Raw genomic sequence first — 12,282 nt, 5'->3', positions numbered from 1 at the left:
CTTGGCCACATCCTTGAAACTCGGCCACAACTGAAACTCAGCCAACACAACAGGACTAGACTGTGCTCTGGACACCCCATGAGATTCATCTGTTATAACAGCAGAGTCAAGGTCTTGGTGGATGCAAGTGATCTTATCCTCAAAATGCCTTGCAAACGAGTCACAGCGAGCTACTCTTGGTTCTCCCACCTCCTTTGGGCTAGCCTGTAAAAGGCCTGGAAAAGCTCTGCCAGATGACATAATCAGGATGCAATGGAGGCAGCAAAGTAGAATCATAGAGACATAGAATTGTGGAGTTAGAAGGGACCGCAAAGGTCAGGGTGGATTTGATTTAAATCGATTAAATAACGATTTAAATCACTAGTCACTAAGACTTGATTTAATTTCTTTTTTACAGAAAGACACATAATTGCTTTTATAATCTTAATATTTACAAACAGATGAAGGTTTAATTTTTGGAATAATAACTTTTCAGAGTAGTTTTTACAGTTATATCAAAAATTACTGATTTGGTTACACTATTAGAAATACATTGACAGATAATTATGAAATTATTGTGAGGTTTAATAAGTTAACTGTTTCTATTTGGACAACTTTTCTGCTGTACTTTATTGGAAGGAGAAAAACAATCATTTCCTTAATAACAATTTAAACAATTTATTTAAATAAAACAATAACATTATAGCATATGTATCAATGTTTGTTAACTGTGGTTAAATGATTTTTTTAAAAAACACACATCTTAGACTGAATTTTAGCACACATGAAAAACTTAAAGCAAATCCTTATTTCCTGATGAGGACTATAATGTAACTTAAATAGAAAACTATCCTTAGAAAGATTTTCCCTCCAAAAGCATTTTATTTTAAAAATCCAATTTAAATTTAAAAATGTGATTTTTTAAATATATATATATATATATATATATATATATATATAATTGATTTTTATCCACCCTGCCAAGGGTCATCTAGTCCAACCCCCTGCAATGCAGGAAACTCAGCTAAAGCATCCCTGACAGATGGCCACCCAACCTCTGCTTAGTCCACCACCTCCCAAGGGAGAGTGTTCCACTGCCTAACAGCTCTTACTGTCAGAAAGTTGTTTAGTCTGATGTTTAGTCAGAATCTCCTTTCTTGTAACTTGAAGACATTGGTTTGAGTCCTACCCTCCAGAGCAGGAGAAAACAAGCTTGTTCCTCTTTCGTGTGGTAGCCCTTCAGATATTGGAAGATGGCTATCATATCTCCTCTCAGTCTCCTCTTTTCCGAACTAAACATCTCCAGCTCTCTCAACCATTCTTCATAAGGCTTGGTTTCCAGACCCCTGATCATCTTGGCTACCCTCTGCACATGTTCCAATTTGTCAACATCCTTCTTAAATTGTGGTGCCCAGAATTGGACACAGGACTCCCAGTATTGTCAGACCAATACAGAATAGAACAGTACTGTTACTTCCTTTGATCCAGACATTAGACTTCTGTTTTGACTGGCTGAAGATCTTTTGTTGGAAGTTCCCTGTGTTTTCATGCCAGCACATAACAAGAGCCACTTTGACCACCTTCCTGCTTTCCACAGTGGCCGGTCAATTGCCTGCAGGAAGCTCGTAATTTTTTTTGGATGCAACAACTTTTTGGTAGTGGCTCTCCCAACAGTGGTTCTGTGCTTAACTGGGACTGGGAGGGGATCCAGATTCAGATACATGCTCAGCCCTGAAGTTTACTGGGGTGACCTTGGGCTGCTCACCATCTCTCAATCTAAGCTGCACTGCAGGGCTGTTGTGGAAGAAGGACCATGTATATTGTCAAGTTCATTGGAGGAAAGGCAGGAAATAAATGAAATAAATCATTTTGCACACAAGTCAAACAGTCAAGCCCTCTTCTCAGCAACCCCCATAAAAAGGGCCCCCAGTGCAGCGGCATATAGGTGTTGGTAAGATGGCTACTGCCTTCAGGCTTAAAGTATACAAGACAGAACACAAAAGGAAATGGGGTTGGGGAGGGAGGAGGGCAGGGGGAGAAAAGAAAACTAGAAAGCTGGCTACAGAGAGAGCATTTGAATGACCAGCTGGAATGGAAAGGTTCCATTTAGCCTTCATGTTCACCTGCCAAGACCTTAATGAAAGGTTTCTGTGTTTGCAGGATGCACAGATAACAGGAAAGCTCTGGGAGCTGTGGGTTTTCTTCTTTAAGCCTTAAGCTTTTTAAGCTGCTGGTTGCTTTTAAACAAAGTATTTTCAAGGAATGCCTGGTGCGAATTGTGGGGGATAATCTGCAGCATATAACCAACATACTTAAGTCTAATTAATGCATGAAGGGGTTAATACCATAGAGTAAGCTGTCCTGCCAAGCTCAGCTAAGTCCACTTTCCCTCGCCTTGGGACAGGTGCACCATCTGGGGGGATTGAGGCCCCCCTCGATTTTCAAGGAGGGAGCTGGGGGCCCTCAAAATTTCCCAGTGGCCATGTGCACATGCCACAAGGTGTGGTCACATCACGTGCGCTAGCCACGAGGCATTCTCACAACACGTCAGCATGCCCTGCGGCATGCACACACAGCATACTGACACTGTGTGGCCCCGGCCCCGTCAGTTGTGGGGGCAAGGCAGTGAGCTTGCCTCTGGAGGAACTAGGTAATTAAACCTTTGCTCCCCTTTCAGTCTACCTTCATTCATTCAACTTGTTTTTATTATTGCTTGTTAGCCGCCCTGAGCCCGCCCTTGGCTGGGGAGGGCGGGGTATAAATAAAAATTATTATTATTATTATTATTACCTGAGAAGCTCATTGTGTGAAGAGGCTCAGCTGCTTGCTTCAGCTCAGACCACATGGCTCTCAGAAGCCACTCTTGAGTTCCTATACCAATACTTTAGGAACTTTGACTGCTCTGTAACTAAGTAGGTTTTACTGCCTGTGCAACTTTTTCCACACATAACTTGCCATGTGTGGTCTTTTTATGTGCTGGGGGAAGAGGAAAACTTTGGAAGGAACTCACAAGGGCATATTTTAAAAGGTCCAACAGCCTATATTTCCACGCTTTCCTTTGCTTTATATTTTGTGAAAGGCTTCTCCACAGAAATTTCAAGACTTGAGAAAGACCTAATACAAACACAAAAAAAGTCGCTCTCTAAAATGTACAGATTTCTCCTTGACTGGGAGGTCAAAGAGGAAGAAGTAAAATCTGTTAAGGTACAATGGACCAGAGATTTTGGCTACAACATCCAAATGGAATCATGGGAAAGGTTGTGGAGGGAGAAAGAGAATTTCATGAAAATGCTCTACAGATTGTACTTAACACCTGTAAAACTGGACAAAATGTATAAATCTAGGTCAAACATCTGCTGGAGGCACTATGACCCACATGTGGTGGAACTGCAAAAAAAAAAACGAATTTTGGGGAACTATATATAACTAACTTTTAAAAATGTTTAAATGTTCCTTTCCTAAGAAGCCTGAAGCCTTCCTGTTAGCTATAATGAGCAATGAAATTCCAATAAGGGTAAGGAAAAAAAATTATTTTTGCAGTAGCAGCAGCAAGAATTCTGGTTGCTAAGGTATGGAAAGGAGATTCTACTCCCTCAAAATTAGACTGGCATAATAAAATGTTAGAATATGCAGAGCTAGCAAGATTCCGAGACCATACCGATCAAATATTTAATAAAGAGTGGAATATTTACAGAGAATACCTACAAGAAATCTGTAATAAGAAGTGTAATAATCTAAATTATTTCGCAGGCCTGAATTGACTTCTGCATGAAATAAGAGAATTTTACAAAATTAACACAACTGAACAACCTATGAGAGATAAAGTTAAGTGTGCAGTTGTAATGTAATTTAGGAACCACAATGGGAGGACTGGAAGTCATGTCGGAATTTGTGATGTGTGAATTCAATCTTTTCTTTTTTTGTAATGAGTGTTGATTTTGGATTGCCTTTTGTTGATCATTGCATTTTGTTTTGTTTTGTTTTGTTTTGTACTTGTTTTGTTTTATTTTTAAAACTAACAACACATTTTTTAAAAAAATTGTTGTAGCTTGCCCTGGGACCTCAGCATGAAGGACCGTGATGATGATTTTAATTAACGGTGTCTTTTTCTTTTCTCTTCTCTCCGGAACAGGCAACCAAGCAATTCCTTGAAGAGATTAACAAGTGGACAGTCCAATACAATGTGTCTCCCCTCTCTTGGAATGTGGCAGTCAAATTCCTCATGGCCAGGAAATTCGATGTCCTGCGAGCGATCGAGCTCTTCCATTCCTACAGGGTAAGGGGATCAATTCCTCCCCAGAAATGGAGGGAGAGAGCTGGAGAGACCTCATGGCTCACGAGGAGACCCTTCCAGGAGCCCAAAGGGACTTCAGGGAGGGCGGAGGAGAGGGCTTTGTGGAGGCTGCTCAGCCTCCCTGCCTAACAGCTGATGTGAAGGGTTGCCTGGCAGCTGCCACTTTTCACGTCCCAGAGCTTCAGTTCCAATTGCGGTTATTTTGGGTACAATATTTTTAATCTGGCTTGCAGAGAGAGTGCATTTAAAGCAGGCAACCTGAGGCCCGTGGGCCAGATGTGGCCCAATCGCCTTCTCAATCCGGCCTGCGAACAGTCCAGGAATCAGTGTGTTTTTACATGAGTAGAATGTGTCCTTTTATTTAAAATGCATCTCTGGGTTATTTGTGGGGCATAGGAATTCGTTCATATCCACCCCCCCAAAAAATAGAGTCCGGCCACATGGTCTGAGGGATGGTGGACCGGCCCCCTGCTGAAAAAGGTTGCTGACCCCTGATTTAAAGGGTATCTAGAGGGTGCTTCCACTTACGTGATTTTCACTTATGTGCCAGAACATGTGGGGAGTTGCCTCTACTAAAAAAGATTAAAATTTCTATCAGCATTTCAAAGCATCTGGGGAGGCCTGTCTAAACAAAAATGTTTTCAGCAGGTGCTGCTGGACTCCAGCTCCACTCAGCCCCACCCAGAGGGCTACTGGTCTGAGCGGACGAAGGATCCCTACCTTGGTTGCAGACAATAACAGAGTGTTTTCTTTCCTCCTAGGAAACCAGGCTGAAGGAAGGGATCGTGAAGCTGAAGCCTCATGAGGAACCACTCCGCTCAGAGCTGCTTAGTGGAAAGTTCACCATCCTGGTGAGTAAGGTGCTTTGCTTGGGCAGACAGAGCTGTGGATAACTGTGGAAGTTGGGCTTCCTGTTTGCGGAGGCAGGGGACACATGTCTCCATAGTGTGGTTTTAGATCATAGAATCATAAAATTGTAGAGTTGGAAGGGACCCCAAGGGTCATCTAGTCCAACCCCCTGCAATGCAGGAATTACAGCTGAAGCATCCATGACAGATGGCCATCCAACCTCTGCTTGAAAAACTCCAAGGAAGGAGAGTCCACCACCTCCCAAGAGTGTCCATCCTACTGTTGAACAGCTCTTACCATCAGAAAGTTCTTCCTGATGTTGAGTCAGAATCTCCTTTCTTGTAACTTGAAGCCATGGGTTCGAGTCCTACCCTCCAGAGCAGGAGAAAACAAGCTTGTTCCATCTTCTGCATGACAGCCCTTAAGATATTTGAAGATGGTTATCATATCTCCTCTTAGTTTCCTCTTTTCCAGGCTAAACATACCCAGCTCCTTCAACTACTCCTCATAAGGCTTCGTCTCCAGACCCTTCATCATCTTGGTTGCCCTCCTTTGCACACCTTCCAGCTTGTCAACACCCTTCTTAAATTGTGGTGCCCAGAAATGGACATAGTATGTATTCCAAGTGTGGTCTGAGTAAGGCAGAATAGAGCAAGAATTTGACTTCCCTTGATCTGAACACTAGACTTCCTTCTGTTGATTCAGAATAGCATTACCGTATTTTTCGTCCCATAGGACGCACCTAGTTTTTTGGGGGGGAAATAAAGGGAAAAATTTTTTCCTTTATTTCCCCCCCAAAACCAGGTCAGGGAAACCGAACCAGGTCGAGGAACAGCGGGATGGCGGCGCTCTGCTTCAGGGCGCCCTTTGCGCCGGGCGACAGGTTGCTATCCGCAGCGTGGGGAGCCCTGCGGGGAACTCCTGCAGGGCTCCCCACGCTGCGGATGTGTTCCCGAAGTGCCGGGCGCTCTGCTTTCAGCGCGCCCAGCGCTCCGGGAAACAGGCTGCTATCCGCAGCCTAGACAGCCCTGCGGGAACTCCCGCAGGGCTGCCTAGGCTGCGGATGTGTTCCCGAAGTGCCAGGCGCTCTGCTTTCAGCGCGCCCGGCGCTCTGGGAAACAGGCTGCTATCCGCAGCCTAGACAGCCCTGCGGGTTGGCTTCCAGGTGGAAAAATCAAAGTTGGAAACAGAACTGTTAGATCCTAAAACAAAGATACTTTCAAGAATGTATAACTTGCTGTTAAAATGGAACACTCAGGACGAGACGGTTAAATCTGCTATGATTAAATGGGCACAGGACGTTGGACATAACATTATGTTTGCTGACTGGGAACAGTTGTGGACCACAGGTATAAAATTTACGGCATGTAATGCCCTAAAAGAGAATATTATGAAAATGATTTATAGGTGGTACATGACACCAGTCAAGCTTGCAAAAATCTATCATTTGCCCGATAATAAATGTTGGAAATGTAAAGAAACTGAAGGTACATTCTTTCACTTTTGGTGGACGTGCCCAAAGATCAAGGCGTTCTGGGAGATGATCTATAATGAAATGAAAAAGGTATTTAAATTTACCTTCCTGAAGAAACCAGAGGCCTTCCTCTTGGGTATAGTCGGCCAATTGGTGCCAAAGAAGGATAGAACTTTTTTAATGTATGCTACAACAGCAGCAAGAATACTTATTGCAAAGTATTGGAAGACACAAGATTTACCCACTTTGGAAGAATGGCAGATGAAGGTGATGGACTATATGGAAATGGCGGAAATGACTGGCAGAATCCGAGACCAGGGAGAAGAGCTGGTGGAAGAAGATTGGAAGAAGTTTAAAGAATATTTGCAGAAATACTGTAAAATTAATGAATGTTAAAATGATGTTGGACTGAAAATAAGTGGTTTTGGTAATAAGGTTAATAAGAATATGTAAATATTGATAGTTATATGGATGAAAATATATAGTTATAATAGGTTAAGATACAGAGTAAAGATAAATGAAAGAGGGTAAGGATTTGCTGAAAGGGTTTTGTAAACGGGAATACAAAAAGGGGAGGTGTGAGGAAGTCAGGGAAGTAAGGAAATGAAATGTAAGGTATGGAAAGATCGATGTGTTTTTAAAGTGTTTTTTTATCTTTTTTCTGTAATTTGTATTTTTTTATTTTTTTATTTTTCTTTTCTTTTTATCTATGTAATCTTTTCTTTGAAACTTTAATAAATATCATTAAAAAAAAAAAATAGACAGCCCTGCGGGAACTCCCGCAGGGCTGCCTAGGCTGTGGATGTCTTCCTGAAGCCTGGACAGCGAGAGGGGTTGGTGCGCACCGACCCCTCTCACTCTCCAAGCTTCAGCGAAAGCCTGCATTCGCCCCATAGGACGCACCCAGATTTCCCCTTCATTTTTGGAGGGGGAAAAGTGCGTCCTATAGGGCGAAAAATACAGTAACTTGTTTGCTGCTGCATCACACTGTTGACTTATATTAAGCTTGTGGTCCACCAAGACCCCTAGATGCATTTCACATGTACTACTAGTAAACCAGGTGTCCCCCCATCTTATACTTGTGCATCTGGTTCTTCCTGCCTAAGTGCAGAACCTTACATTTCTCCCTGTTGAAATTCATTTTGTTAGCTTGTGCTCAGTTCTCCAATCTGTTAAGGTCATCTTGATTCCTGATTCTGTCTTTTGTGGCATCAGCTACCCTTCCCAGATTGGTGTCTTCTGCAAATTTGATGAGCATCCCTTCAATTCCTTCGTCCAAGTCATTTATAAACACATTGAACAACAATGAGCCTGGGACACAACACTGTGGTACCCCACTTGTCACTTTTTTCCAGGATGATGAAGAACCATTAATGAGTACTCTTTTACTCTTTGGGTTTGGTCAGTCAACAAGTCACAAATCTACCTAACTGTTATCTTGTTCAACCCACATTTTACCAGCTCCCTTGCAAGAGTATCATGGGGACTTTGTCAAAAATGTTACTGAAGTCAAGTTACACTATGTCCACCAAATTCCCCTGATCCACCAAGCTTGTAACTCCATCAGAAAAAGAAATGAGATTTGTTTAGCATGACTTGCTTCTGAGGAACCCATGTTGTGTTTTAGTAATCACAGCATCCACAAATGTGGGAGGGCAGATTGTTTATAACAGTGCTTCTTATTAAACTTGGGTCCTTAGCTGTTGTTGAACTACAACTCCCATCATTCCTAGCTAGCTGAGGATCCAAGTTTGAGAAACACTGGGAGCCTGCTGAGTCACCCAGTGGCCCATCTAGTCCAGCATCCTGTTCCCACAGTGGCCAACTGGGTGCCAGTTATGAGAAGCCCGCAAGCAGGATCCAAGCACAGGAGCCCTCTCCCTTCTTGTAGTTTCCAACAACTGCTCTTCAGAAGTGCTGCTGTCTCCAACTGTGGAGGCAGAGCAGAGCCATCCTGGCTGGTAGCCCTTGATAGCTGCCTCCTCCATCTCCATGAATTGGTCCAATCTTAGCTGATGGCTATCCCTGCTTCTGGAGGGAGGGAGTTCCATCCTTGAACTCTGCATTGTGTGAAGAAGGACTTCCTTTTATCTGTCTGGAGTTTCACTCTGCTTTCCCCGCATCGCATCCTATTCGTGAATCAACAGCGTCATAATTACTTTGGCCCTCAGAGCTGCTTGTTTGTTTTATTAGGTTTATCTCCTTTGTTTTCCTCCAAGGAGGTTCAGGCCCTGTAGATCACTTCTGCCTGTCGACATTTTTTATCCTTGCAGCAACCCTGTGAGGTTGGCTGGCAACCCCTGCTTTGCCTCAACGTTCCATGCCATCAGGTAGAAAACATGCGCAATCTCATAGAATCATAGAATCATAGAGCTGGAAGAGACCACAAGGGCCATCGAGTCCAACCCCCTGCCAAGCAGGAAACACCATCAGAGCACTCCTGACATATGGTTGTCAAGCCTCTGCTTAAAGACCTCCAAAGAAGGAGACTCCACCACACTCCTTGGCAGCAAATTCCACTGTCGAACAGCTCTTACTGTCAGGAAGTTCTTCCTAATGTTTAGGTGGAATCTTCTTTCTTGTAGTTTGGATCCATTGCTCCGTGTCCGCTTCTCTGGAGCAGCAGAAAACAACCTTTCTCCCTCCTCTCTGTGACATCCTTTTATATATTTGAACATGGCTATCATATCACCCCTTAACCTCCTCTTCTCCAGGCTAAACATGCCCAGCTCCCTTAGCCATTCCTCATAAGGCATCGTTTCCAGGCCTTTGACCATTTTGGTTGCCCTCCTCTGGACACGTTCCAGTTTGTCAGTGTCCTTCTTGAACTGTGGTGCCCAGAACTGGACACAGTACTCCAGGTGAGGTCTGACCAGAGCAGAATACAGTGGCACTATTACTTCCCTTGATCTAGATGCTATACTCCTATTGATGCAGCCCAGAATTGCATTGGCTTTTTTAGCTGCCGCGTCACACTGTTGGCTCATGTCAAGTTTGTGGTCAACCAAGACTCCTAGATCCTTTTCACATGTACTGCTCTCAAGCCAGGTGTCACCCGTCTTGTATTTGTGCCTCTCATTTTTTTTGCCCAAGTGCAATACTTTACATTTCTCCCTGTTAAAATTCATCTTGTTTGTTTTGGCCCAGTTCTCTAATCTGTCAAGGTCGTTTTGAAGTGTGATCCTGTCCTCTGGGGTGTTGGCCACCCCTCCCAGTTTGGTGTCATCTGCAAATTTGATCAGGATCTCATCTGATCCGAAAGCTAAGCAAGGTCAGGCCTGTTTAGTACCTGGATGGGACCCCCCTGGGAACCACGGGCTTCTGCTGGGATAGCTCAGTTGGTAGAGCATGAGACTCTTTAATCTCAGCCACGGGTTCCAGCCCCATGTTGGGCATTGCAGGGGGTGGACTAGATGACCCTCATGGTTCCTTCCCACTCTATAGTTCTAGGATTCTAGGATTTGGTCATGCAACAGCCAGAATTCCAAAGTGGCTTTGAACGGATTTTGACTTTTTATGCCTCTGCAGAGACTGATCTGCCCCTCTTCTGCTTCATTGCTGATCTTTTATCTCTGGCATTTTTGCAGAGCGTACGAGATCCCACTGGAGCATCGATTGCCCTCTTCACTGCCAAGTTGCACCATCCCAACAAAAGCATCCAACATGTGGTCCTCCAAGCGCTCTTCTACTTGCTGGACAGAGCTGTGGAGAGGTGAGTAGAAGACTTTCCATCCCTGTGGGGTTTGCTTCTTTCAGATGACCGCACTTCAATAATGTGTGTGTTTTCCCCTTTGGCATCCTGTGTGCAGCTTTTTTGCAGCGTTGCCTTCTCATCTGACCCAGAATGAGATCCATATAAGAATACAAGCAAAGCCTTGTGGATCTGGCCAGTGGCCCATCTAGTCCAGCGTCCTGTTCTCACAGGGGCCAAACAGATGCCCCTGGGAAAACTGTAAAGAGGACCTGAGTGCAAGAGTCCTCTCCCTTCCTTCGGCTTCCAGCAACGGGTCTTCAGAAGAGCTTACTGCCTTCAGTTGTGGAGGCAGAGCAGAGCCCTCAGGGCTCGTAACCACAGAGAGTCCTCTCCTCCATGAAGCTGTCTAATCCTTGGTGGCCATCACTGCCCCCTGCAGGAGGGAGTTCCATAGTTCAGCTCTGTGCTGTGTGAAGAAGGACTTTCTTCTATCTGCCCTGAATCTCCCAACATTCAGCTAGAAGCCCACAAATTTCAGTGTTATAAGAGAGAGAGAGAAAAACTTTCCTCCATCCCTTTCTCCTTGCAATGCATAATTTTATAAACTTCTGTCATGAAGAAGAGTGCATGTTAATTCTGGATAACTTCAGTCAAATAGTTAAGCACATACTTTATCCTGTTAAATTAAAATACTTAACATTGACTGGTTTATGATCTCAAGGATCACAAGGACCAAAAGCCCATCTTGTCCTGTCTCTCATGGTGGCCAACAAGATGCTTCTTGCGAAGGCCACAAGCAGGAGATGATTCATCAGCGATCTCTCCCTGTTACTTTCCTCCAAAGGGTATTCAGTCATCTGCTGCCTCTGATCCTGGAGGTTCAATGTAGTAATCATGACTTAATGGCCAATGACAGACCTCTCCTCCTCCATGGATTGGTCTTACCTCCTTTTAAAGCCTTCTGAGTTGGTTGCCCTCACCTTAACCTCTGGCAATGAAGATTCCTATCAATTAATCCTGGGCTGTTTGCAGAAATACTTCCTTTTCTCTCTGCCAAACATGGGAGGACCCTGAGCTCTCATGGAATGAGAGTGGGAGAACATCTCCCTATTCACCAGGTGTCATTTTAGAAACCTATAAGCAGCATCCTAAACATCTCAGGTTCTGCTGATTTTTCCATTTTTGTCCTCATTCCGACACAATGGATATGCTGTTGGGCTGTTGCCAAAGTCCTAATTTGTGCACACTTTCTCTTTTCTACCCCCTGCCAGCTTCGAAACTCAGCGAAATGGCCTGGTATTTATATATGACATGGCAGGCTCCCACTATACCAACTTTGAGCTGGATCTCAGTAAGAAAATCCTGAACCTTCTGAAGGTAAAAGGAAGGGCCATTGGTGTCGGGGGGGGGGGCAACCTCTGTTTCTGCCAAGGGCTGCACTCCTGTGGGGTTGATCCCTACCAGCGGCTATGTGCTGGCTATGGGCAGGGATGAAACCAGTGGTGGACTGGGTCACCCACCCCAGTAGGCAGGACCCCTTTTTCTCTCTCTCTCTGTCCTGCCCCCCTTCTCTTTCTGTCACCCCCCTTTCCCCTCTCTCATTCTCGCTGGCTCCCTGCCCAGAAGCCTTAAGCAATTGCTTATCAAGGGCTGTGGGAAGGAGGCCAAGGCCTGTCGGCTACAGAGACCTGGATGGATCCTGGAGTCGCTTGGAGTTCTGTCCTCCCTCTCATTGCGGAGGTTCCCCTTGGTTTGGCTAACATTATGGCATGAGGGGAGGCATCAAGAATGGGGCATTTTACGGAGTAAATAAATGGGGTAGCCGTCAAGGTGGCTCTTGGCTCGGAAAGATGGCAAAGTAGCCATGAGCTTGTGGCTTGTGGTGTCCCTCCAGACGGTGTTGCACTATAAGTCCCATCAGCCTTTGCAGTGGTCATGCTGGATGTGGCTGATGGGAGCTGTGGTCCAACAGCAACTGGAGGCCACCCGGAT

General features: G+C 44.7%; 1 protein-coding gene across 2 annotated transcripts in view; it reads left to right on the top strand.

The window, feature by feature from the left end:
- PTPN9 (protein tyrosine phosphatase non-receptor type 9) overlaps positions 1-12,282 on the top strand; it is a 62,744-nt gene that overhangs the window by 10,545 nt on the left and 39,917 nt on the right. For both annotated transcript variants that reach the window (XM_080980769.1, XM_080980768.1), the window contains exons 2-5: positions 4,112-4,255; positions 5,035-5,124; positions 10,184-10,308; positions 11,562-11,667. In XM_080980769.1, coding sequence (XP_080836895.1) covers positions 4,112-4,255; positions 5,035-5,124; positions 10,184-10,308; positions 11,562-11,667 — 465 coding nt within the window. The remainder of the gene's footprint in view (positions 1-4,111; positions 4,256-5,034; positions 5,125-10,183; positions 10,309-11,561; positions 11,668-12,282) is intronic.

Source organism: Podarcis pityusensis (assembly GCF_964106645.2).
Source record: "Podarcis pityusensis genome assembly, chromosome: 14".
NCBI lineage: Eukaryota > Metazoa > Chordata > Lepidosauria > Squamata > Lacertidae > Podarcis > Podarcis pityusensis.
This window is presented reverse-complemented; position numbering and strand designations above follow the sequence as displayed.